At 60.1% G+C, this 26,024-nt stretch overlaps 4 protein-coding genes across 9 annotated transcripts in view; 1 reads left to right on the top strand and 3 right to left on the bottom strand.

Moving 5' to 3' along the window:
- The window catches only part of IP6K1 (inositol hexakisphosphate kinase 1), a 37,542-nt gene extending 31,072 nt beyond the window's left edge, over positions 1-6,470 (bottom strand). For 2 of the 5 annotated variants that reach the window (XM_071550654.1, XM_071550659.1), the window contains exons 1-3: positions 6,374-6,470; positions 5,960-6,014; positions 1,562-1,661 (exon numbers count right to left, since the gene is read on the bottom strand). The gene's annotated coding sequence lies outside the window, so the exon portion shown is untranslated. The other 3 variants (XM_071550656.1, XM_071550655.1, XM_071550657.1) reach the window with 3 other exon arrangements.
- A 1,817-nt stretch (positions 6,471-8,287) lies between these two features.
- On the bottom strand, positions 8,288-14,447 carry CDHR4 (cadherin related family member 4). The gene is made up of 20 exons (XM_071550653.1): positions 14,322-14,447; positions 13,873-13,893; positions 13,534-13,730; positions 13,300-13,462; positions 13,135-13,220; positions 12,922-13,017; positions 12,366-12,469; positions 12,158-12,294; positions 11,913-12,078; positions 11,664-11,814; positions 11,265-11,367; positions 10,829-11,044; positions 10,606-10,745; positions 10,378-10,525; positions 10,102-10,304; positions 9,874-10,013; positions 9,755-9,790; positions 8,697-8,763; positions 8,568-8,598; positions 8,288-8,443 (listed from the first exon to the last, which is right to left on the bottom strand). The coding sequence occupies exons 1-20, from the start codon at positions 14,371-14,373 to the stop codon at positions 8,388-8,390; spliced, it is 2,313 nt and encodes a 770-aa protein (XP_071406754.1). The 5' UTR covers positions 14,374-14,447; the 3' UTR covers positions 8,288-8,387.
- A 597-nt stretch (positions 14,448-15,044) lies between these two features.
- Positions 15,045-17,421, top strand: INKA1 (inka box actin regulator 1). The gene is made up of 2 exons (XM_071550651.1): positions 15,045-15,176; positions 16,501-17,421. The coding sequence occupies exons 1-2, from the start codon at positions 15,138-15,140 to the stop codon at positions 17,362-17,364; spliced, it is 903 nt and encodes a 300-aa protein (XP_071406752.1). The 5' UTR covers positions 15,045-15,137; the 3' UTR covers positions 17,365-17,421.
- Positions 17,422-17,516: 95 nt separating this feature from the next.
- UBA7 (ubiquitin like modifier activating enzyme 7) lies at positions 17,517-26,008 on the bottom strand. 2 transcript variants are annotated; one of them, XM_071550648.1, is made up of 24 exons: positions 25,829-26,008; positions 25,536-25,701; positions 24,765-24,899; positions 24,591-24,697; positions 24,318-24,408; positions 24,064-24,241; positions 23,862-23,959; positions 23,598-23,744; positions 23,357-23,515; positions 23,086-23,193; positions 22,924-23,004; positions 22,682-22,837; positions 22,401-22,566; positions 22,127-22,323; positions 21,830-21,894; positions 21,491-21,674; positions 21,304-21,378; positions 20,773-20,959; positions 20,467-20,576; positions 20,295-20,381; positions 20,027-20,218; positions 18,153-18,254; positions 17,974-18,074; positions 17,517-17,681 (listed from the first exon to the last, which is right to left on the bottom strand). In XM_071550648.1, exons 1-24 carry the CDS (start codon positions 25,867-25,869, stop codon positions 17,555-17,557), a joined length of 3,060 nt encoding a protein of 1,019 aa, XP_071406749.1. In that variant the 5' UTR covers positions 25,870-26,008; the 3' UTR covers positions 17,517-17,554. The 2 variants fall into 2 exon arrangements, with proteins under 2 accessions (XP_071406749.1, XP_071406750.1); XM_071550649.1 differs by having other exon boundaries at positions 24,064-24,205.
- Between the last annotated feature and the right edge of the window lie 16 nt (positions 26,009-26,024).

Raw genomic sequence — 26,024 nt, 5'->3', positions numbered from 1 at the left:
TTCAAAAGCCTGAAGTCAGAAGATCTTTTTTCCCGTAAATCTGCAGGATGAGAGTCAGTCCCTGCGAAACCCACAGGCAGAACTTCCTCAGATCTGCTACACGCACAATTTGGAAAAGTGAAATACACCTTCCACCAGGCAGCAGGTGGTGTGAGTGCCCTCCAAAGCTCTAGGACTTCATCAGTTTCCTTTACAAGCCACAACAGCACTCAAACCAACACAAGAGCACCACACCTCATCTGCAATAGCTCCAGCAATTGCATGGAAATTACTCTCAGGATTGATTCACCCACTAAGACAGAGGACTGTGCAGCCCCCAGGCTTCTCTCCCAAATCCTTCCTGCTTTAAATAACTCAGTGACATCTGCACTCACTGGTGCACCGATTCTGGTGCTCAAAGCTGCTTATCGCCTAGGTAGCTGTAATGAGATCATGGCTGCCTCCTCCCCACACGTGCTCAACCTGCTCAGACAGCGCTGTCAAAGGACACAGAACAGCCAGTCCTGTCTTCCTGTGCCCCTTCTAAGACTTCTAAACTCACTTTTGGAAATGTTTGACAATACTTTGATACCAACAGTGGACAATGTTAATTGAAATTAACTATCATGTGGTATTTTACATCAACCCACTCTGGAAGTTTAAAAAAATGGGGAAAATGCAGATCAGAACAGGGGGAAAAATTAAAAAAGGAATGTCAGAGCAGAAAATATGAGCTGTACAGTAAGAACTCCACCTTTAGATCAATATTTAAGTCTTTAAGTCAGCTATGACAAAACACAGGAGCATCCTCTGAAGAGAAAGTGCCACGTCTCCTCCCTCTACTCCAGGAAGATAATTTTGGAGCTCAGCACCTCTGGTCACCTGTGGCACTTCAAACAAAGACCATTAGTCACACAGGTCAGGGGCCTCCTCACCAGAAAAATTAACTGTGTGACACAACCAGTATTTAAGCACACTGTGCCTCAATAAAACAAGGTCATTCGAGTCTGCCTGTCATGCTTACACCAAACCTACTGCTATCAAATCGTATCTCTGTTGATAAAGTACTGGGGGAAAACAGATATGCCAGACTTTCTTCCTACTTTAGAACAGCACAAAGTAATCTCTTTGAGCCTGGAAGACTATGAAGTCAAGTCTTACCACCTTTCAGCAAACCAATCTCAGAATAAAAAGGAAAAATATAAACCAGACAATAATTAGAGTTCTGAAATCATTGTAAGGTGATTCAACTGCAAATGAGCCACCTACCTGGCCAGAATTACTAGAGAATGAGTGAAGCTTCCAAATCTGGGAAGTTTAGTTCTTGTTACAAAGGACTAACATTGATATTGTGAATGAACAGGACTGGGCTTTTCACTCTGTGCTAGTGCACTTACCTGGGCATTCCTGTGGTATCTTTCAATGATGGGAGCGTAACTCTCACAAACCATATTTACACAGCCTTGCTTGAAGGGTAAAATTACAAAGGGAGAGGTAAAAAGCAAGCAGCTTATTTCTCTTTGCATGATATTAAAGGTGGTGATATTAAATACGTATTCTGAGCAAAACAGAGAAAAGTTACCTCAGAGATGTCACCCAAGCTCTTTTGGCTGAGCAGTCACTGGAATATGGAGCCAACCTCTCACAATCAAGAGGGAGCAGCACCCCAGAAGCAAGTCAGCCTGCAAGATACATGGAAATGAGTTAGCAAGTGATAAATTAGCTTTTATTTACATCTTTACTTGCTCATCATTTCAGAACTTTTGAGAGCATGCTTTCCCTGGAGTCTGAGAACAGTTCCTTTCAGGATGCAAATGTTCTCACTCATTCCTCGGGGCTCTGACAGATGCTCTCTACCAAATGTAAGGCTGGGGCTGAAGGGACACACCATCCCCATCCACCTCAGCCACCCTCAGCTGAGTATTTCCAACCATGGGTGGAGCAGAGCCAGAGGCACAACTGTTCCTCACCAGGCCTGGCCCACAGGGCACGGGTGGGCAGCAGGAACAAAGGCTGGAGCACAGCACATTAAACCATGGCAGCAGAGCAGGCCCTGCTGCAGACCCCAGTGCAAGGGGAGGCAGAGTCTGCCAAAGCAGCAGGACAGCTGGTGAAGGAGATAACCTTTCTCACTACAAAAGCTAAATCAGAGACAGCTTATCTATTGGAGCTCTCAAACACATGTAGTGACATCCTGCCAGGGTAGGCACATCCATCTCATAACCTCTTTAACTGATCTTATCATATTTGGTGGACACAGATCTTCTAATAATATAATTATGGCAGCTATGCCTGTGTTGTTTTTTAACAGAGACACTGCACCCATTTTAACTACTGTACACAGCATTATATAGATGGAGGCACCCTCTAACATCAAAGCTTATTCCTTTACTCACAGAAAAGGGAACCAAACGTTGTGAATGACACTGACCACAGACTGATGGGGTTATGCAAAATAAAAGCTTAAAGAGGCTTGTCTTTATACACAGTTAATGCCACTCAAAAGGCACACACAGTTGAGCCTACAGAAATAAATCACAGCAAATCACCTGCACCTCAGTACCATCTGCAATGGGGAGCACACAGGCAGCACAAGCACCCAACACACTGTTCAAGAGAACTGCATCTATTAGGAAGTACATCCACCCGAACAGCACACTGGGAAAGCCAAAAATAACAGCTGCTGCCACATCAGAACAGCACAACGCCGCGCACAGGCGATGCCTGCAAAAGAGAAATTAAGCAGACACGCACAAACACTTCCTCTTCCTCCCCCACCACCCCTACAACAGCAGCAACAAACCTGGTATTAAACACAGGCCAGAATCCTGTCACATCAGGAACAGGGAAGAAGGAGACTGCTAGCTGTTCCTCCACACAGCTGAAGGGTTCCTTCCCTTTACACCATGTCATACAAATACTTGACACGATTCTTGCAGAGGTTTCTGTCGCATTTTCTTTTCTTTCGCTCCTTTTCTTCAGCTCACCCACTTCACTGCTCAGTAGGGACCTTTTGTACTTACTTAGGCTTGTTTTAGATACATTCCTTCCCAAAGACTGAGAAGTCAGAAATAAAAGCAGTTGTTCCTAGGCAAGTAATATGTAAGCAGGCAAGCACAGAGCCATGGCCTGATTGGGCTGCCACACACACACTCTGAAAGTCAAGTGCAAACCTAAACCCTGTGCAGCACCAGGACTGACAGTGTGACACTACCAAATGCAAGAGTAAACACATCAGGCTGCAGCTTTGCCTCAATACTGAGTTCTGAGACTATAAATCCCAGCATTAACACTCAGTGCCCACATCTCCAACACAGTACAAGCCAACTCCCAATGAACAGACTGGGGGAATTCACTGACAGCACGTGAAGGGCCTGGGCTACACTGCAACAAGCAAGGCCTCTGCCAGAGTTTCCATGGCTTCAGTAACTGCATTTCAAGCACAGATGGAAGAACCACACCTGCTCTGGAGCACAGGCTGTGGGTATCCAACTTCAAACTTAGCACCTGCATTTCTTATCCGAGTGGAAAGCACAGTCAATGCCACCCCATCCTAGGGGTGCCAGCCAGAACTCACCAGACCCAGAACCACTTTTACACACTGAGAAATCAACTGAAAACTGAAATCTGGAAACCTTTATACAATCATCTGGTGATCCACTGAACCAAAGACACTGTGTCCTATAAGCAGATGGTAAACAAATAGCTCCAAGCTTGTGCAGGGCTCCTCATCTCACACTGGCCAAGCTCAACAAGGTCACATTTCGGAGTCTGATAATTTTACCCAAAATGAGTAAGCTCCGTATGTGTGGGAGAGAAGGAAAGAAACAAACCAGGCAGCTCAGGTGGGATGAGCAGAGCACAGAACTACACGATTAAGAAGAAATCACAATGCTTGTTTGGAAGGCTAATTAGCTGATTAAGGACATGGGTGCTTCTCCAGCCTCAGCACTTTTCGACCTCTGAGTGCTTGTTACTCCAACCTTGACTTCTCACCATGTGCAATGCAAGGCAGAATAACTTCCAAGTCAGTTGACTTGCACAACCTGCCATGAGAGGGGATCCCAAAGCACATCTAATTTTGCTTTCCAGAATATTTCTGTAAGAAGGCCATGGCCAGTATTGTTAACATGATGATGAGGCACACAATGACTACTACTCACAAAAATAGGAACTAAACATGGGCACTAGTATTTCATAAATTTTTAGAATATATATATGAATATGTATTTCAAAACTGTATTTATATGTGACAAACTACACACAGAAAAACACACCGTTGCACTGTTACACACTCACAGCTCTGGTTAGTTACCCTGAACAAGGATATGACTCCATTTCAGCACCAGCCTCATGTTCCCAGCATTTCCCTCGCACCAGCAAAATCATTTAAATACCCTCAAGTTGGGGATTAAAAACCAGCCCGTTTGTCTTCAGCTTCATCACCTTGGTCAGGAACTCCGATTCCCACTTGCACAGGTACCAGCAGCAAGGCAGGAACCTCCTGTGGGTCTCAGTCTCTACTTACACGAGCTGGAGTGCCTGTGAAGTCACACACTGAACACAAAATTGGTGACTTGAAGATCATAAAAACTGTCCCCCTACTCATCTCAACAGATATTCATGCTCACTTGCTCTTGTTTTATACAAGAAACACACAAAACTGCCACAAGGTGCCTAATGAATAACCAGAGTCCAGAAGAGTGTTCTACCAGCATATCCTACTCTTTCCACTCCTACAGTAATGACTTCATATACATCAACGTTCCCCTCCAGGAGCCAAGGATGGCTTCTCCTGCTCTCCCAGAAGTCCTTATTAGACAGGAAACAAAGTCAATGCCATAAAAAATCCACTTCAGATCCGCCTAACAGGCTCTAACCAGGATGGCACAGGCTGTTCATCCGGAAAAGGTGGTGCTGAAACAGCTGGGAGGGCAGGAAACACCCTCTAAGAAAGAAAATGAAAAATTTGCATTAGGATAATTCAAAACATCGACAAAACAACTTTGATACACTTGAAAGAGCAACCCAATGTTATCTTACTTTATAGAGCTCACACAAATCTTTTCACAACCTACCACTTTGCTTCCAGCTCCAAACAAAGCACTTGCCTTAGGTCAGTGCTAAAGTAACCAGGCACAGAAGAACATTTTGCAATCTCAGTAGTCAAAAACTGTAACACAGGATTAGGATGTCTTTAATAAACTATCTAGGGGTACAGTGACAACACCTAATAACTGATTTACCTCATTCTAAAACACTTTGAAGCTCATGACAGGATCTCTTCAAAAATGAAATCAGTCTTAGTTCAGTGATTTGTAGCAAGGAAATACAAAACAAGGAATTTTTCTCCATCAAAAATCTGACCATACACACATGTCACTATTATCAGCTGCAGGTGACAGTTCACCACAATGACACTTTCACAAGGCAAGAAAAAATATTATTCTGTGAGACCAGCTACCAACTAAGTTTACAGAGCCCTACTGCTCTTAGAACTATTTAATTAAGAATGAACAGAGATCCAAGCCCACACTGTTCCAGCACCATTAAGCGCTTCGTTAGCAAAGACCAATCCTGGAATACAGCTTTGGAAGCTCTGAACACCAAGTTAAGCCAGGTGAACCCGAAGGGAGGACAAGCAGATGGAGCAGAAACACACCAAGACAGGCTAAGATGAGAAAGGCAGCACATACCAAAGCACATCGCTGGGAAGAAAAACGGGGGCTGATTCTGAGCTTTAAAATGGAGGGGCACGGAGCCTGGGGCCAGTTCAAATTCGGAGCAGCTCGAAAATGAATAGGAGACAGTCCCACCTCCCAAGCCCTACTTGGAAAGCACAGGGCAGCTTGGTTACGGTCTGGGAGCACACCTGCCCTCCAGGTGTCCCCGCCGGGACACCCAGCGCTCCCGGGGCCACCCCCCCCCTCCCGTGCCCGGGGCAGCGCGGACGGGCCCCCGGCCCCATCGGCCTCCTCACCATGTTGGGCTCATGTTACCGCCGCGGCTCCCGAGCTCCTTCCTGCGCGCAGCTCCTGTGGAAGGGAAGGCAGGCCACAAAGGGAGGGGACGCTCGCTGTGCCCGCCGGGCACGGCCCTGCCCCGGCCCCGCTGCTCAGCCCGGGCCCCCCGCCCCGGCCAGGCCTCGCTCGGGCGTCACCCCGGAACCCACCTCAGAGGGTCGCACATGGATCCCCTCCTCCCCCGGGGTCGTCTCGGTGCTCGGTACCCCCTCACTCCGGCTCCCCACCGGATCGTGCCTGTGTTTCCCGTTTCCCCTCTCCCTTCTCCCTTCACGGGGCCGCGCCCGGTTCTCGCTCCCTCCCCTCACGGCAGCGCACCCGGCTCAGCTCCTCGCCCCCAGCCTGCCCTGTGCCCGCCCGCCGCGGCTCACCGGGGCCGGCGCTGCCTGCCCGGCCGGGACTCCGGGACACGGGGACGCGCAGCCTCAGCGCCGCCGCTCCCCGCCGCTCGAATCAACAACAAGATGGCGGCGCCCGAGCGGGCGGGGCCCGGCGCTGGCCGTCATAGCAACCGCACGGTCCAAGGCCCGCCCCGCCGCCCCACACACCAATCAAAAATCGAGCCCCGCCCAGCGGGTGCTCAATGAGAGCGCTGATAGGACAGATCTGCCATCGCTCAAGCGCGGAGCCGCCCCGCCCTTTCCCGAGCGCGGACGGCGGCGCACGTTAGGCACACGTGACGCCCGCCAGTGCCCCGCCCCGCCGCGGGCCGCGCCGTCTCATTGGCTGCCCGCGGGGAGGGAGGGGCGCTCGACCAATGGACGCGTCCCGCGCGCCCGGGGGGGCGGGGCCGTGCTGGGCGCTCCTGGCGCTCCGAGTGCCACCGAAAGAGGAACGGGGAACTGCCCCGAGCCACCGCCGGCAGGGGCACCGGGGGCTGTTCCGAACCTCTCCCCCTCCCCGGCAGGGGCACCGGGCACTACCCCGAACCCTCCCCCCGACAGGGACACCGGGACCGCCCCGAACCCCACCCCCGGCAGAGGAACCGGGGGCACTACCCCAAACCACCCCCGGCAGGGGCACTGGGAGCTGTTTTGAATCTCCCCCCCTCCCGGTAGAGGCACTGGGAGCCACCCCGAACCACCCCCGGCAGGGGCACGGAGGGCTCTACCCCGACCCCCCTCCACCCCCCGGCAGGGGCACCGGGACCGCCCCGAACCATCCCCGACAGAGGCACCGGGGCCGCCCCAAACCACCCCCGGCAGGGGCATTCGGGGCACTACCCAGAACCGTCCCCCCGGCAGGGACACCGGGGGTCACCCCGACCCGCACCCCCCGGCAGGGATACCGGGGGCCGCCGCCCCGAGCCCAATGGGACTGCCCCGAGCCTCCCTGACCATGTCCCCCGAGCTCCCCGGCCGAGGCTGCGCGACCCCCGCTCTGAGCCCCGGGTCCCCCCGGCCGCCGCTCTGGGCCAGGTCTCTGCAATGGGGCACGCTCCAATCCGGTACACTAATGGATTTAATTCCTCAGCGGTCACGGTGCCCGTGGGCTCAGGACAAGGGGGACCCTCAGGCAGAGTCACAGAGGTGACCCCTTTCAGTGTGAAATTTCACGGCTGGCCCCAGCCCCCGCTCCCTCCCTTTAGTCACCTACTCCCCAAATTAGTCTCTTCCCTCTTATCCCGTCAGCGCTTCATTTCCCCGGGAGCTGCCAGGGAGGCTTCCCGTGGCGCGCTCCTTTGAAATTCAAATGGCCGGTTCCCTCCCCTCCCGCTGACTGACGCCTTCAAAGCTTCCCGCCGCTCCCAGCTCCTGCAGCGTCCCGCTCACCTGCACCCACGCTAATTCACTTTTCCTCCCAATTACCAACCCATCCCGTGGCACGACCAGCTGCTCCTCTCACCCGCTTGAGCCTGTGAGCCCTGGAGCAAAGCAGAATTTGAGGGAGACATGGGGCAAAAGTTTCTCACAATTACACGTGACTGAGTTTTCTTGCCCCAGATCACCTCTCTGATGGAGCTTGCCCCAGCTGGGTCACATCCTGAGGCTACAGAGATGCTGCTGTGACCAGAGCAGACCCTGCCAAAGCCCTCAGCATGTTTTTCAGAGTGCCAACCCCACTGCCATGACTGCTATCCTTGTCCTGGGTCATGCCATCCCTGACTGGAGGAGGCAGCAATGACAGGACAGCCATCCGTGGGATTACCACGGCACTCCCGGTGGCAATCACGGCAGTGTGTGCAATCTCTGACACCATTTATTAGTCTGCAGTAGATGGGGTGGCTTTAGGGTCTGGCTGCACCCATGGGCAGCGGGTTCAGCCACAAAGGATGGGTATTCTCCTTGAGCATCGCACCAGGTGTCTGCCAGCGCCCAATGCTCTGCACAGCATGGCCCATGTGGAGCTGTGGATTGCAGGGAGCCCCTCACCAAGACGAGTCCCTCAGATCCAGCGCCGTGTCCCAGTCACACTGTTGAAGAGATAGTCCCTGCCGGTGCCTGAGATGGAGGCAGCACTCAGCCACTGCCCTGGGGAGCTGGTGCCCATCTCTCCTGTCCCCAGACCCCTCTGCCCTGGGGGACACAACTCGAGGCTGTCAGGGCCATGGGACAGGGTACTCACGTGCATTGGGAGCACGCCCATCAAACTGCCTCTATGTGGAGGAAAGAGAGAAGAGGGTGATGAGGGTCCCAGGGCTCCTCCTGCCTTTCCAGCAGGGCATCAGCCCTCATTGCCAGGGCACATACTTACTGGGCTGCCGGCATGTGGGCGTCCCTGTTCCTCCTTGCCCCTGCCCTGCTCCACCACATCCCAGGAGCTGCAGAGGGAAGAGGGCAAGGGGAGGGCATGCTGTCAGTGATGGGCCCCTGGCCTTGACCCCAGGGGATGCTGTCATGAACAGGTTGGCAGACAAGTTTTGTCCTGAAATCTGCACCCCATCAAGCCCATTGTCCACCTACCTGATCATCCCCAGATCCACAACATGTGTTCCCTGGCACAGAAGGGGTTTGTGGCAGGGCTGTGCTCCCCCAAGCACCACACCTTTCAGTAGTGCCTGAAAGTGCTAAGCTGGTCTGCCACCACATCTGCTTGTTTCCTCACACGTTTGAGCTCAGAGCATGCTGTGCCGGGAGGAGCTGCAGCCCCAGAGCCTCCCTGCTGTCAGTGTGACCCACAGGGGCTGAGCCTGAGACTTCTCAATTCCCTGGTCATTACAGCCCCAGTGCCACCAAGTACTGTGTCCCCATCCTCACCAATGACTGTGGATCCAGCCACACATCACCTTGGGGTGGTTATGCCACTGGAGGGGATTGTTATCCTGCCCACAGGCTTGCACATCTCCTAACCATGCAGACACCTGTCAGGGGCTGATCTGGGTCTGGTGTCTCCTCAGGCTCTCTCCTCTGCCACTTACCACCCTCATTGACCCTCCAGAGCAGCCTGCTCACCTCCTCCCTGAGGCTTTCCCTGACAAATGGGGGCTCCTCTGGTGAGCTGCAGTGACCTCAACCCCGGTGCTGGGACCCAAACCTGCAGTGGGCAGTAGCACCAATGCTGTGCCCTCCCACACTGTCCACTGCAAAGTTTGTGCTGCAGCCTGGCCAGCAGCATCACTGTCTACTGGCCAAGTCACTATCTTTTCTCTCATGGCTCCCATCAGGGATGCCCCTCGTAGAGATGGCTCCCCGGCACAGCAACCACAGTCAAATGCAGAGTATGTTAAACATTCCTTATGTGCTATGTCTCCCTGGTTACTTGTGAGAACACTGTGACTTCCAGTACAGCTGCTCTGGCCGTGCAGCACTCACCTCTTGCCCAGGAACAGCCTACCAGAGCCACGGCTCCTGTGGGAGGAGCAGAAGGCAGATGTGAGCCCCTGCTCTGGCTCACTGTGCCTTGCTGTGCGGTGTGGTGGGCTGGGGCTCACCTGCACAGCAGGCTCCAGGCCGTGCAGCCCAGGGTGGCCAGCAGCAGGGTGCCAGAAATGGTCAGCACAGCCACGAACCAGGCCGGCGGGTGCCACACCGTCTCTGTCCGCGTGACAACCAGCGGCTCCTTCTGCAGTGTCTGCAGAAGTGGTGGGGTGAGGGGGCACGGCAGGGCTGGGGGGTTCAATGGACCCCAGGGCACCACCTTGGCAGCGGGCTCTGCTCACCGTGTGCTGGGTGGTGGTGCTGGGTGGCACCGGGGTGCTCCAGGGGGTGACATGCACCACCAGTGCCACCACAGTACTGCGGCGGCGGGCACCAGAGCCACCCCACACCTCCACCAGTAGCACAAAAGTGCGGGGCTCAACTTGGTTATTGGGGAGGTAGACAACGCTGTTCCCCTCCAGCCGAAAGCGCCCATCCTCATTGCCTGGACAAGAGGGTCTGCTCAGTGCCACACTATGGGGAGGGCTGTTTTGTGCTGTGGTTTGGCTGCTCCTCACCTCCAGCAATGGTGTATGTCAGCGTGGCAGTGTCAGGGCTGCCGTGGCACACCAGGCTGGTGACAGGCTGCCGGCTGCCTGGAGACCCAGCTGTGATTCGCAGCTGCTGCACCTCGGGGATGCACACCGGCACCTGGTCTGGGACAGCCTGTCAGGAGCAGGGGGAGATGATGTGGCACTTACAGAGCTCGCACCCACCACAGCTCACCCAACAAACTGCACTCGCACCTTCAGATGCACAGACACGTCACACAGGCAGCTGTGCTGCTTTGCCGGGTCCAGGTCGTTGTGGGTGTCCGCCAGCCGCACCACCAGCCGGTAGCTCTTCTGCTGCTGGAAGTCCAGGGGTCCCACCACACGGATCTCACCTGTGGGGCAGCGCGAGCTCCTGGGCAGTGGTGGGTGCCACATAGTGTGGTGGGTCCTGGGAGAGGGTCTGGGAGGTGCTCACCAGAGCGCCTGTCGATGGAGAAGGGCTGCGCAGGGCCGGACTCCCCCTCCAGGCTGTACTCAAGGCTGCCTGGTGGGTAGTCGCGGTCAGTGCCAGCCACACGCCCCACAATGCTGCCAAAAGCTGCTGTCTCTGGCACGGTGAAGGTGGCACTGTTGGGGCACGCCGGTCTAAATTCATTCACAGGTGACACCGTCACAAGCACAGGCACACGGGCTGTGTGGCACATGGCAGCTCAGCCATGCTGGCACCACCCCACAGCCCACACTGGGCTGAGAAACGTGTGATCAGTGGCACCAGCCCTGGGGTGAGCATCTCTGCAGCAGCAGGGGAGGAACATTTCCTCTCTGATCTGCTGGATTTTGGATCAGAAAAGAGCTTTTCCCACCTCCCCCATTGTGACCCCTGGGCACACCCCAGGGACACAGGCACTCACTGCTCCGGGGGGGCTGCCCTCCTGCCGTCACCACGATGGTGGCTGTGAGCTGAAAGCCCATAGTGGCCATGGCCTCCAAGTCGTAGTCCAGGGTGCTGTTGACCTGCCAAGCCAAGATGGGGGGATGTCAGGCACAGCTGAGGTGCTCTGCAAAGCTGGGGTGCCCTGCAAAGCTGGGGTGCCCTGCAAAGCCGGGGTGTCCTGCAAAGCCGGAGTGTCCCACAAAACTGTGCTGCCAGAGGAGCAGGAGGGAGCAAGCAGGGAGAATAGACTGGCCTTGGGGAGCAGGGAGCCCCCAAGGAGCCCTGATCCAGGACCTGGCATGACAGCACATATCACAGAGGCTCCCTGGAATCTGGGTTTGCCATCTGCCTGGGCACTGTCTGCAGTCCTGCTCACCTTCAGCTGTGGCCCCTCCATGCAGAAATGGGAACGGGAGGCTGGGGGTCCCTCAAGGTCATAGCGCAGACACTCATCAGTGCCAGTAGAGTCTGTGCACCGCAGTGTCACCAGGGTGCTGCCAGGGGACACCGTCTCAGGCACCTGGGACCTGCAGTAGAGTAGCCAGTAGCTCAGCTCCTGTCCTGTCCCTTGTGTTCTGGGTGCAGCAGGGCACCCCGTGTACCCCACTTTCCCCCCAAACTGTACACAAAGATGGCTGGAACACATCTTGGTGCCCAACGGTCTGTCCCCTTCACGGTGACGTTGACTGTGGCAGTGGCATGGTCAGTGGGGTGCAGCGCGTTGTAAGCTTGGATGAGGAGGTAGGCATGGGGCACCTCCAGCCGGCGAGTGCTGCGGATCTCACCTGTCACTGTGGAAGGAGGCACAGTCTTGCACTGTACACTGTACACAGGGCCAGGGTCTGAGAGGTCCCCCACTGCCCCGCTCACCCTCGTCAATGGCAAAGAGCGCAGGCACCACAGGAGCAAGGATGGTGTAGCGGACATTCTCACCACTGGCATGGACCTGTGTGACCACTTCCCAGGGGCCAATGCCCTCTGTCACTGTCACAGACTGGTGTGGCTTGCTGTAGGCAAAGTGGGTGATGTGGCATGGCCTGGTGCCACCAGCACCCCTGCCCAGCCCAACCCCACTCACGGAAAGCTGACTCGGGGACGGCGCAATGGCAGCACCTCCACCCTCACGGTCCCACTGCAGTTGTGTCCGTGGCGGTCCCTCACCTCGATTTCCAACCTGAAAGTCTGTAGGGCAGCACCAGGGCAGCTGTGGGACAGCCTTGAGTGGCACCAGGGATGGGGATGTGGATGAGTTGGGGATTGAGACAGAGACAGGGATGGAATAAGGGTAATAACAGATATAGAGACAAGAATAAGGGCAGAACAGGGACAGGAACAGAGACAGAGAAGGAGAGTGGGAAAGCAATGAGAATAGGGCTTAAGGCAGGAACAGGAGTGGGAAGAGAGGTGGAGATAAGTATGAGTTGCAGACTGGAATGGGGACAAGAATAGGGACAGGGATGAAGACTGGGAGAGGACTGGAGATGCAGAAGGGGATGGGGACAGAGCAGGAGCACTCTCAGGTCCAGGCGAAGACAAGAGGCCAATGGGAGGAGCAGAATCTGGAGACCTGCAGGCATTGTCAGTCAAGGGTTAAGCCCAGGCTACTGACACAGCCTGAGGATGCAGGTGCCCACCTGGGTGTCTTTGCTGTGTTCAAAACCATTGTCAGGTGCCAATATCAGGCCCCGTCGTGTGAGCATGAGTGGTGTGTTGTGGTTTCGGAGCCTGAACTGCAGAGAAGAGGGTGATGAGAACCCCTGTTGCCCTCCTCCACATCTGGGGTTCCACTGTCTGCAAGGCTGCTCCTGTTTGTGGGAGCTGCAGGCCCCTGAGGAGCAGCCACTCACCATCAGCCCACCGAATGGCTGCGGCAGCACCGCATACAGGGGTGTCCGGGGAGCCACATCTGCTGGCACCTGCACCACGTCACCCCCTGGGGCACAGCACAGCTGTGGGAGCTTGGTGCCAGTTGGCACCTGCAGCACCCATCCCCCCATGCCCCTGGCTCCTACCTGCACTGGTGAAAGGGGTGTCACAGCGTAGCACCTGCCCCACCGTCACCCGCACAAAGAGCCACCCTTCTACCTCGTCCTCTTCAGGACAAGTGGCCCGCAGGGTCAGGGTGTACTGATTCACCTGGCGGGCATCAAGCTCTGCACCGGCACGCAGTGTCACCTGCCATGGGAACATGGCACTTAGCAGAGCACCCATGGGCTCCTGCCCCACTCCCCATTCCCCAGCAGCACCTCTGCCTGGAACATGGTGGCAGCTGTGGAGTCAGCACTGATGGCAATGGGGTTGAAGGGGTGGTCATGCTCAGTGCTGTCCAGGGTGACGTTGGGGCTGCCACTCGTGTTGCTGCAGGAAATGGTCACCTCGGCCACGCGGGTGCCCGGCACTGTGTCCTCACTCAGGGTCACCACACGTGGCAAGTCAAGCAGGGCTGGCAGGAGTCCACAGGGACCACCAATAACTCATCCAGCCATGCTTACGGAACTCTGCTGCTGTGCTGCTGTACCCACATTCCCATGCAGGCATAGGTCTCCCTGCTGGGCACGGTGGGGCCCAGGGCACCCTGCTCTTACCTGTTGCTCTGACGAAAGTCCCTGGAAAGAGGAGAGTGTCACCCTAGGCTGCCAGGTGTGCCCCAGCAAAGCCCTGGAGAAGTCCCAGAACTCAAAGAACCATAAAATCATAGAATATGCTGTGTTGGAAGGGACCCATCAGGATAATTAAGTCCAACTCCTGGCCCTACACAGGGTACCCTAAGAATCACACCATGTGCCCTCTGTAACACTCTGAAGATGCCCCAGTAATGCTCTGGCAATACTCTGAGGGTGCCCAAGCAATGCCCTGAGGACACCATGGATGTTACAGCAATGCTCCCTCCCTGCCTGAACCCAGTCAAGTGCTAACAGCCCCTCTGCCCTTCCTGAGGTCAGCCCCAGTGCCTGTCCTTTCTTTCCTTCTTCTCAGTCACCCACCCAGGTTCTGCTAAAGGGTGCCTCTGACATCGTGACCCTGAAGCTCGTACCTGGGGCACAGAAGCTGAGGAGGAGAAAGATGAGGCGCCCGTGCATGCCCATGGCTCACCAGGTGTTTGGGATAAGCTGCAGCCGGTTGCCAGGAGTGCTGGGCACCACCCCGGGCCGGCGTCGCGTCGTCCATACCCACCCGTGGTGACCAGCCCCGCCACGGGAGGGACAGGGCACGGCGCCAGTGCCCCCAGCTCCGCACGCCCCTCTCCCAGCCCCTCGCAGCCATGTTCCGTGGGGTTTGGCTGCCACCCCACGCCGCCTCGCCGCGCGGCACGTTCGGGAATCGGGAAAACTAGCTGGGAGGTAATTTTTGCCCGTGTTCTTCCTTCATTTGCAAGCCAGCGCAGCTTTCCCCGCTATTAAACGCTATTAGCTACCAATTAACGGGCACTGTGGCCGGGGTCATTCTTCCCTTCCCTCCGCCAGCGCCCAGCTCGGCTCTGGCATCGCGGTATCCGTGGGGACCCTGTACTCGTTTCCCGACGGGACTTCCCGGCCCTGGGACCCACGGGACCCGCAGTGCCCGCGGGGCTGCAGAGCTGCCGGCCCCGGGACGCGGGTCCCGCCCGGCGCGGCGGTACCCGGGTGGTGCCCGGCGCGGGGCCCCGGGGCGGCGGGCGGGGTCCGGGGGCGGGGCGGGGCCCCGGGGCGGCGGGGCCGGTGGCGGTGCGGGCCGGGCTCACGTTACGGCCGCCCCATTGGCCGGGGCGAGACGGGGCGGGGCCGCCGGGCAGCGCCGGGCACAGCCGGGCGCTCCGTCCGCTGCTGCTGCTCCGTCACCGGCACCGACAGCAGCGGGAGCAGGAGCGGGTATGCACAGCGCCCGACTGGACGAGCTCGGCCCCGACCGGGTAAGTGGCGCCGCGGACACCGGGATGGCATGGCACGGGACGGGACGGGACGGGACCACCGTGCCCGCGCCCCGCCGCCCTGTCTGGGCATTGCCATGACGTCCGGGTGCTGCCGGTGACATCAGCGCCGTGACATCATACGAGAGGCCAAGGCCGCGTGGGGGACGTGGGCGACTGGTGGGACACGGGTGGCGGTGGGGACACGGCCAGGCAGCGGCCACAAGTGTCCAGCTGTCAGGGTGCCAGCGGCACCGTCCCCCCGGAGCTACCACTCTGTCACCCACCCGGGCTCCCCCAAGGGACGGCGGTGACAGGGTGGCCCTTTGGTTCTCCTGGGCCTGCCACATGCCTACCCAGCGCCCAATAGTCGGCTGCCCGTGTTCCCGGCCAGCGGCGGGACTGGGCAGCTCAGAGTGGTGGCACGGTGCCAGTAGGGCTGGATGAGAGGGTCCCAGCCAGCGGGGAGGGAGACAGGGACCGGAACGGGGACGTGGACTGGGACAGCCCTGCTAGGAACGCTGTCAGGGCCAGTCAGCGGGGACAGGATTATCCGTCTTGGGAGCGATCCCTCCTGCACACTCAGCTTCCCGCGACTCCAGTGCGGAAAGGAAAGCGGACGTAACACCCTGCTTTTGGGTTCAGACAATAGGAATTCAAGAGCGAGGAGCGGCCCGGCTGCGGGAGCCAGGCGGCCCTTCCAGCGCTCGCCCGGCCACGCTCCGTTTAGCCCTGGCGGCCTCAGCCCCCTGTATTCCGCTGTTTTTGAGGGTCTCTGACTCTGGGCACAGGCCTGGCTGCACCCTGACGTCACCTGGGGTGTCCCCAGCGGGAGGGCACAGGGTGGGTGGGTGGCCCTGACACCGCACGGGGGGAGTGCCCCACCCCGGCACCCGCGGGTGCCCTGGGGCTGCCGCTGGCCGTGAGCCACCAAGTGGGGTTGTGCCAGAGGGGTGTCCCGGCTGCCTCCCTACCAGGCCGGGGGGACTTCAGGGGCCGGCGGGGGGGGGGCAGTGGAGCGCCCGCTCCTACGTGCCGTGGCCCTCTGTCATTTCCCGCAGGCACGGCCGGGGCTGGGTGCCTGCTTGCTCACCCGACAAGCCGCTGCACGCCGGCCGGCTCCGCGCAGGAGCCGCAGGAAAGCGGGGCCCGGGGCTGCCGGCAAGCCGGGACCTGCACCCGCTCCCTGCACCCCGCTGCACGCCTATTGCGCCAGCAAAGCCCCCGCCGAGCCGGGGTGGGGGGCGCGGGGGACCGTGGGATGAAGCGTGGTGGTGTTGGCTGGGGGCAGTGGCGACGACCGTGCTGATGTGCCCTTTCCCTGCAGTGGTGCCGGCGGGAAGCAGGGGCGACGCCGCGGGTGCACATGCACAGCACGCGGCAGGCATCGCACCACCCCAGAGGGGCACCGGCCCCGCGCCCCCCGCGTCCCGGCTCGGCGGCAGACTCGGCCTGCAGCCTGGATCCAGGTGGCGAGGAGGAGGAGGGTGGGAGCCTGGCTGCCCGCTCCCCCCCGGCCAGCGAGCGCAGCCTGGAGTTCGACTCGGGGTACTCGGAGGCGTCGGGGGGCACGTGGCGAGAGGAGGAGGTGCCCGTGCGGCGCCGGCACCTGCTGCCCTGCCAGCGGGCACACCGGCTCTCCGCCGGCCCTGCCGCCCCTCCGCCCGCCCCTGCCCGCCGTGTGCGCCCCAAATCCACCTCGGACGCCTGCCTGGAGCAGTGGCGGGCGCTGGAGCCTGCCGACACACAGGACTGGACCGTAGCGCTGCTGTCGCAGAGCCGGAACCGGCAGCCCCTGGTGCTGGGCGACAACTGCTTTGCTGACCTGGTGGAGAACTGGATGGACCTGCCCGAGGTGGGCGCCGAACCGCGGCGACGAGCCCCCGCCGAGCCGTCCCGCCGGCTGGCCAAGCCCCCCGCCTTCCTGCTCAGCCTCTCGGGAAATGTTCGCCGCAAGCTGGCCAGCATGGCCCGGCCCCGGGCGGCTGAGGGAGCCCGGCCAGGGGGCCGCGATGCCACCAAGCGTTTCTCCTGCCCGCTGGGGCTGGGGGGACAGCCCAAGGGTGCCTGCTTCCACCAGTCCCACAGCAACATCGCCCAGCTGGCCACGGACTTCCACCGCTTCACTGCCCTGATGAACAGCCGCAGCCGCCAGCCCATCATCTGCAACGACGTTATTGGCTACATTTAGCCCTGCTGCTGCTGCCCGCACACCCTCCCTGTAAATAAACCCTGGTTTTGTACGGTGTGGGTGCTGCAGCGTTCATAAAGGTGGGTGCCAGTGCCCCGATGCTGGGTGGGGCAAGCAAGGAGGTTTTGTGACAATGGCCACTGCATCCTGCAGCTTTTATTGCATGGGGCAGGAGGTGCCAGTCCTGCACTCAGGGTAGGAAGCAGAGGAGAGGGGGCCGGCTATCTTCAGCCTCAGCATCCTCTCCCTCGCACACATACAGTAGCTCCAGGACCCGCTGCCGTGGCATCCCAGTATCCTCTAAGTTCTCTGATAACCTGTAGCAGGGAAAGGGGGTTTTGAGGAGACTGTTTTGTCCTCCAAGGCTGGCTGGGTGCCTTAGGGGTACCTTGGGCCCCTCAGGGGTGTCCGGCCAGGCTGGTGAGATGCAGGGGTCAGCAGCAAGGGGCCGGGCAGGGGTCCTGCCACAGGAAGTGCTGCCGGCAGGATGTTTATCCAGCAGCTGACTGGGAGCTGCACTGCAGCTGGAGCAGCTCAGGATGGAGCGAGAGGGGGCTGGAAGGGCCCCCCTCTACAGGACAGGATTGGGCCCTGGAGCCAGGGACCTACCTCTGTGCCTGCTGCCGGGCCCGTGTCTCTTGATCCTGCTCTGTGTCATAGAGCACGGTGTCACCATGCAGGAGCATGGTCACGGTCCAGCCATGTGTCCTCTGCAAGAGGTCGGTGTCAGGATCTGTCCCTGTAAGCCCCAGGGTGACCTGACTGGGGGCTGCTGTTGCTGGGCTCACCTGCATCCAGTCCAGCACCTCCTGCACTGTCATTGCCTGCCCGTCTGTGCTGACTGCCTCCATCTCCAGCCGGTCCCAGCAGCTCCATTCCTGCCCACCGTACTGTGAGGGGGAACAAGGGGTAACAGCCAGCACTGGCACCCCATATCCCAGCTACCCAATCCCATGGGGCCTGGACTGGTGTGGCATGAGGGTGGGGGGACATCAGGGCAGGTGAAAGGACCAGTCAGAGGGCAGGGGAGCGGACCAGTCAGAGGGCAGGGGAACAGGGGGAGGATGGTGGTCCAGGCAAAATGAAGGCACAGCTGTCCCACCAGCATTGCTGGCATCCAGGGCAGCCAGGGACACAATGTCCCCTCAGAACTGCTGGGGTCCTGGGGCAGCAGAGGACACAACTGTCCCTTCAGCACTGCTGGAGTCCACTGCAGGGGTCAGGGTTGGTGTGGGGCCAGCACTGCCCCCAGCCCCGGGCCAGGACAGGCGCACAAAGGGCCATTGAAGCACTGCCCAGCCCCACACAGTCGCCTCTTCTCACACACATGGCTCCCCGACCCCAGCTCTAGCCCAAGGAGGCCAGCGTGGTGCCGAGCCTGGGGCCGAGCACCGGATGCAGCCCCGCACCGTCTGGCAAGGCTGCCCGGCCATCTGCCCTCGCTGCAGGCACCGCCAGCCCTGCCTGCCTGGCCCTGACCCTGCTCAGGAGGGGTGTTCACACCTGGTCACTCTCCCTCCTGCCTTCTGCTACCTTCTCACCTCCGCCTTCTGCTGCCTGCTCTTATCCCACTGGGGTGGGAAGGGCTTAACTCCATCCTCACCAGGGCAGTGACAGCCCAGCATGGAGGGAATGCCACTGCCCATCTTAGCACCCTGAAAACAGATTCTTCTGGCCCTGGGAAGCACATCTCTGGACAAGGCTGCCGCCAGTGTGGGCTCCCCAGGCCCTTGTGGGTACACAGGTCATGCCAAGTGGGCCTGGGGGACATGTGCTCCCACCACAGCCAAGCAGCTGGGTGTGAAATGTCACACCGGGTGTCCTGACTATGGGGCATGAAGGTGCCCGGAGGGCATGGCCAGTCCCAGCATGGCCAGTCCCCGCAACATCCTCCATTCAGGGACAGTGCCAACCCAGGGGCACTGTGGCCGGGATGGCACAGGGCTGGGCAGCCCACAGGGCACAAGGGGGCTGTGGGGCAGCCATCAGTCCAAAGTGGTGCTGCAGTTGGTGCGAGGCAGTGGAGTCGCCTCCCTCCCCCTTTTCCTGCCCCCGGCCCTGGGCCCCCCGGGCCAATCTGGTTCCAATCGGCGCTTCCTGCCGTGCCGGAAGGGCTGCCTCGCACGCCATAAACCCCCAGACAAAGGGGCCTCTATAGCCCAGACAGTCCCAATCTGGGCCTGCCCCCGCCCCCGCTCTCCCTCCCTCGCCCCCCCACCGCCGGGACCCCCAGCCCTGCTCCCCCCGGGCGGCCCTTCCCGGCCCAGTGCCAGCTGCTTTCTGGCTGCTGCAGCTGGTTTCCATAAGCCAGATGTGTGCGGCTGCAGCAGCCTGACGCCCTTTGCTGTGGGGCTCACCATGGGGCCTGCTGTGGGGCAGCAGGGCTGCTTCACCCCATGGGCACCCCACAGAATCCTGGTTGGGCCCTAAGCTGGGGCTTGTGGGACAGTGGTAGGTCAGTGCTGGGGGGCAGCTACGGGAAGGAGCTGGTTTCTTGCTGCCTGGCAGTGTTCCTGACCCACTCTGTCACCCAGATCCATTTCTGGTGCTCTACAACCAGGGCTGCCCCTTGCTCCTGGGTCCCTCTGACATCATCCCACAGCAGATGCCACCAACCCCTAGGTGTCCCCAACCTGTGCTGTCCCTGGAGAGAGGGCCCTACCCGGTAGGTGGGGGGAGGCTGAGGCAGGATGCGGAGCAGCAGGCAGTTGGACAGGGAGATGTTGCTGTTGCGGTAGCAGCTGAGGTCCTGGCACCCCCACACCAGCTTGTAGAGCTCCAGGCATGCCAGCCCTGCCACAGCTGCCGTGGTGGTGATGATGGCAGGCACGATCCGCCCAGCGATCCGCTTGCTCTGAGGACAAGGAGGGATGTCACCAGCTGCCCCACCCAGGACAGGGACCCCTGACCCCACAGGCTGCCCCTCTCACCGTCAGCCAGTTGGTGGGGGGGATGCCATAGTTCTCTGCGCGCAGGTTGGATGCTGCTGTGATAAAGTCGATGTGGATATCGTCGTCCTGTGGGGAAGCATGTGGGGACATCAGCATCCCATGGGGACATCATCCCCCAAGCTGAGCAGGGCCACCTGCCCAGCTCTGGTACCTTCTCAAAGTGGATGGGCTCCATCAGAGGCACTTGTGCCTCCTCACCCACCACCAGCTCTTGTCTCCACTGCATCACATTCTGGGTGAGCTCTGCCAGCCGCCTGTGGTCTGGGGGAACAGAGATCCCTGGGGCAGTAAACCTGCACTGTGGCACTGTAAGGGTCATGGCACAGTGCCCCCATCTTCGTCGGGATCCTCCTGGGTGCTGAAGCAGAGACGAGCAGCCACAGGCCCACTACCACCACGCTGGCCTGAGAGACCAGGGCACGTGTCTAAGGGGACCCAAGAGTGTGAGGAACCTCACCCGTGGGCACTTGCACCTCCTCCTGCTCTTCTGTGAGGGAGATCTGGAGCCCTTTCTGGGGTGCAAAGGGTGGCAGGACCACACTGTGGAGGATGTCCTGAGCAGCCTTCCGGTCCCTGCATGGTGGCACCTTGTGTACTTGGGCAAAGAGGTGGGCAGTGGCCAGGATATAGTCCAGGTGGGTGTCCTGCAAGGCAGAATGGGGGCCATGGGACACCTTTCTGGGGTAGCCCTACATGGCCAAAGGCAGCCTGCACTGCCCCAAGGTGGTAGAACAGTCTGGCTTTGCCCCAAGGTGGAGATGGAGGAGCCTCTCCTCCTCTGGCCACAGAGCATATGATGGCTGTCCCAGCACTGCCCTTGCTAACCACAGAACAAGGACAGACCCAGCCCAGGACCTGGCAGCCCTAGAAAGGCCGTGGCAGATGGAGCACAACCACAGTCCAGCATCCTTGTACCTCAGCACAGACTTGGCTCCCCCTCTGCCTGCAGCATTCCCATGGGATACCCCACAGCTCTCCCTGCACTCACACTGTCAGGATTGAATGTCAGTGGATGGGGACAGCTCCTGTACCCTGTCCAGAATGGGACACCTGGGCTGGTTTCCTGGAACAGGGAGAGAAGAGTCAGGCCCAGGGATGTGTGCTCCTGGCTCTGGTGGGGTGGCCAGCAGATGGAGGGGTGCAGGGGGTGCCAGCCCCTTGGGCACTGGGCTCACATGCTCCGGGGGGAAGGTGTGCAGCAGCTGGGCAATAGCATCATGGTAGCAGCTCTGCCAGTGCCGGCGTGCCCAGCACACACAGTCCTGCCAGTCCCGCGGCCGATCCTGCAGGCTTTTCCACACCTGCTCCAGGACCTCCAGGGCCTTCCCTGTTGGCAGCTGCTTCAGAAAAGCCGGGTCTCTGCAAAACAAGGCACTGCTGATGCCGGCCTGAGAGCACTCCTGTGGGACACCCGGGTGGGATGCAGCCGTCTGGCATCCTCTCCCCAGCCTCAGCAGTGCCCTGCCAGGGCTGGCAGCTCCTCTCCTGGTGTCACTCCCCCCAAGCCCACTCACTCCATGAACCGGTTGACGTGCTCTGCAGGCAGCTGGAAAAGTCCCTCAAACTCATCGCGAGCCCACTGTGGAGGGACAATGGATGTTGAGCACTGGGACCTCACCTGATGCTCCATAACCCAGACCACGCAGGAGGGAGAAACTATGGTGGGGCCAGCAGCAGCACTCAGGCTACCAGCAGGAAGCAGCTGGGGCCACATCCTGCCTGAGGCCCACTGCTGGAGGGGAAATGGGGAAGGAAGACAAAGGACCTGGTGCCTCCTTGCTGGGTGCTGTGGCCAGGGTGGCTCAGCCTACCTGCAGTGTGTGCTGGATGGTGCGGGGGAAGTACCGCAGGGTGCAGAGGGGGAAGGTGCCATCCCTGGGGGTCCCGGCTGGCCCCAGAGGCTTGGTCAGGAGGGGCACCATGGGCAGTACGTTCCCCCGTGGCCCCTCCGTGCCCGAGTCCAGCAGTGGTGTGCGGCAGCGGAGGCAGCAGCTCTCCAAGTACGTGCCTGTGGGGAGCCAGGAGTGCTGGGGAGCCAGGAGGAACATCCAGGGGCTTGGCCCCTTTCCCCTTCAAGGCACTCACGAGCCTCCAGCGTGTCCAGGGCACTGGCAACACCATCCAGGTGCTGGAAGAAGCTGTCTGGGTAGAGTGGCTCGGTGGCAGGTCCCACCTGGTTCTGTTGAGCTGTCACCCTGACATCACGGTTCATGCGCCGCACAGCCTTTGCGGCCACCATCGACTTTGGCTTCTGCCAGGGCAGAGAGTGTGTGGGCAGCACTCTGCCAAACCACAGCCCCTGGAAACCCCTGGGACAGCCAACATGCCCTTCAGGGGAACTCAGTCCCTGCCTCCTGCTGCCTCACCGATACATCTGCTGAACGGTAGAGAAACTGCCGATGGAGGTTGGAGAGAGCAACAGTGTCCATGTCAGTGACAATGAGTTCCCCATCCGGCCCCGCTGCCAGCCCCATCATGGCAAAGTTTTTCAGCAGCTCACAGCCGATGGCACCTGCTCCCACCTGCCAGCACAGAGCTGCTGCAGCTCCCCACGTGCTGGTTGGAAGCTCTGCAGCCTCCCAGCTTCGTGGTCCCCTCCCCAGCTCACCATCAGGTACTTCTGGCGGCCCAGCTGCTCCTGGAAGTTGGCCCCGAAGACGGCGATCTGGCCATCATAGCGAGAGCCTCTCTGCAGGGATGAGGATCTGTGTAAGAGCAAGGGGCCACGGCACCTCAGGGCACCCCGGAGGGGGTGGGCACGAGGTCTTACCGGGGCACAGTCCATCTCCGTCAGGTGCGCGGCGCCCGCCAGCGCCAGGCACTCCAGAGCATCGAAGTACAACCACTGGTCCAGGGGCTGAAACTTCCTCGTGATGGCCTGGAGCGAACGGCCCCGTGGGCTGGTGGTGTTTCCCTCCACCCCGACCCAGCTCTGCTGCCTGTCCCGGCATCCCCAGGCAGGCCGCAAGTGCCCTCTCGTGGCCACCAAACGCTACCGAACAGCCATGGCCAGCGGGACCTGGGACCCCCGCCCCGCTCACCTTCAGCACCTCCTGGGCCGCCAGCCCCCCGACGACGGCGGCCACAGGGCTCAGGTCGCCCGCGCTCACGCTGGCAAAGGCACGCACGATGTCCTCGTCCAGGGCACCCTCCTGCGTCCACAGGCTCTGCGCCAGCTCCAGCACCCGCTCAGTGTCTGCCTGCGGGCAGAGGGGTGAGGGCAGCCCCCGGCAGAGTGGTGGAGGACGAGGGGCTCTGGGCAGGGGCAGGACAGGGACTCACCAGTGCCCGGGGCCGGGGCAGGTGGCCCTGCTCCCTGCGGAAGGCATGAAGGGCCTGGAAGGCGGTGTGTAGGCTGCGGCTGCGTGGCAGTTCCTCAGGATTTGCCACCTGGATCTTGGGCTCCTCCAGTGCCTGGCACAGGGGCTTCTGCCAGCACAGCGCCAGGAATTGGGTTAAGTGCTTCTCCGGGGCTGGGCATGGCACAGCATGGCATGGCAGTGCCCCAGCCCTGGCAGCAGCACCCCAGGGCCGAGGGGGACTTACATAGGAACACTCCTCGGGCTGCCGCACCTGTGAAACCAGCCCCCCACAGCGGTAGGGTGAGAAGGAGCTGGTGTCACCGATCTCCAGCCTGAAGGCATCTGGGGACAAGACAGGCATGGATGTCCCATCAGGGTCACCACCAAGGACCCAATGAATTCCCTAACCCTGAGCCAGGGCAGCTGGGACTCCCCAGGGGTCTCACCCAGCACATGCACAGGAACAGGCCCCTGGCTGTTCAGCTCTGTCATCCCCTCCACACCAGAAAATGTCACCAGGTCACCGTCGCAGAACAGGTGGCCACGGCTGTGCTCTGTCCCCAGGCATGTCACCACTCCTGGGTTCCCCTGAGGAGGGGAAGGATGTGAGGGTGGGAAACTAGCCTAGGGAAGCACAGAGCCAGCAGAGAAGTGGCAGCAGCATTTTGGGGGACCCAGCTGGGGCTGCCCTTACTCCTACCTGGGAGATGTGCTGCACAGTAGCAAACACTGGGTCCCCTTCTGCTGGGTCATCAACGACGAAGTGCTCCCCAAAGTCACAGAAGAGCTGCCTGGAGAAGAACAATGGGGTTTTGCCAGAGAAGCCACACTGACAAGCTGACCCAGCACTGCCAGATCCTGCTTGGACCAAGTAGCCCCACCAAGAGGACAGGGACTGCAGCGCAGGGCTCGAGGCTCTGGGGATAAGGTGACCCAGAGACACTGGCAGGACCCTGTGGCAGAGAGCCCTTACCCCGCCAGCCCCTTGGCATCAGCCACAATGAAGCAGATTCCCTGAGCGTGGCAGAAGTTCCCAATGCGGAGCTGCTCCTCCAGCGGCGACTCAGTCAGCACCACCACCTGTGCCAGGACTATCAGTGGGTGCCGCCGTCCCAGGGGGTCCTGGGGCGTGGGAACACAGGCTCACCTGGAAGGGGGCGAGGAAGGCCTCTGACAGCTCCCCGGTATGAGCCTCCACCACCACACAGGGGTTCAGCTCAGCCAGGGCCCGCTGGGATGCCTCAGCACGGTTCTGGCCCACATTGCTCTCCCCCAGGAGGAACTGTAACATGGACACATGGTGGGGCACTCCATGGGTTTGGGGTGCAGCTCACCACAGTGGGGTGTTCCATGGGACCCTGTCTGCACTGATGAGGGGAACCTCTGCTGAGGACCCAGTCTGTGACAGAGGGGCACCCTGCACCTTACCAGGACCCCCACCTTGTATCTGTTACTGGGAGCCCCTCACCCTGTACCCATATCTGCAACAGGGATCTCCCAGCTGCATCTGCATCCATACTGTGACCTCCACCCACACCCGCACCTGGGTCTGCATCCATTCCAAAGACCCTTGCATATGTTATGGGGTAACCCATGCATACCTGTGCCTGTTCCTCGGACCCCTGTCTGTACCCATTATGGGAATCCCCATCCATACTCGTACCTAGTACTGGGACCCCCACCTGGGTCTGTACCCATTACCAGCACCCCTGTCCATAACCACGCATGTTATGGGGACTCCCATCCATACCTTTATCAATTACTGGGGCGTCTATACCTGTTATCAGGATCCCCACCCATATCCGTACCCGCTACCGGCATTCCCCCTCGTACCTGTTATGCGACCCTCACCTGTGCCTGTACCTGTCACAGTTAACCCTCACCTGTACCCGTCACAGGGAGCCCCGCCCGCCGATACCTGGTGGGCCCGGTCGGCGGTGCAGGCGGCGCCGCGATCGTGCAGGACGACGCGCCCGGTCCCCGACAGCACCAGCGCCGCCGCCACCTGCGCTCCGGTCCCGCGCAGCCCCGACACCAGCACGGCCGCCCCTGGCAGCCGCCGAGCGCCGCCGCCCAGCACGTACCTGCGGGGAACGGCAGGGACCGTCAGCGGGGCCCGGGGGCGCGCCGCCGCCCGCCGCCCCCCACCCTGCCTGTGCCCCTGTCCCGGTGCCTCCCCAGTGCCGTTCCCGGTCCGGGCCCCTCACGCACAGCTGCCGCGAATACCGGGACTCCTCCTCGCTTCCCGCCATGACGGCCCCGCCTGCCGCACAGGCCCCGCCCCCGGGGGGGGCGCCATTAAAGCTCCGCCCCCAAAGGCCCCGCCCCGCCCGCGCGGCCGTGGCGGGCGGGGGGCAGGAGGAGGCCACGCCCCCTCACTCCGCACCTCCCACCCCGGTCCCCGCCG

The sequence above is a fragment of the Pithys albifrons genome, chromosome 3 (assembly GCF_047495875.1).
Source record: "Pithys albifrons albifrons isolate INPA30051 chromosome 3, PitAlb_v1, whole genome shotgun sequence".
In the NCBI taxonomy this organism is placed as follows: domain Eukaryota; kingdom Metazoa; phylum Chordata; class Aves; order Passeriformes; family Thamnophilidae; genus Pithys; species Pithys albifrons.
Note: the sequence above shows the minus strand (reverse complement) of the source record. Positions and strands in the feature narration are given on the sequence as shown.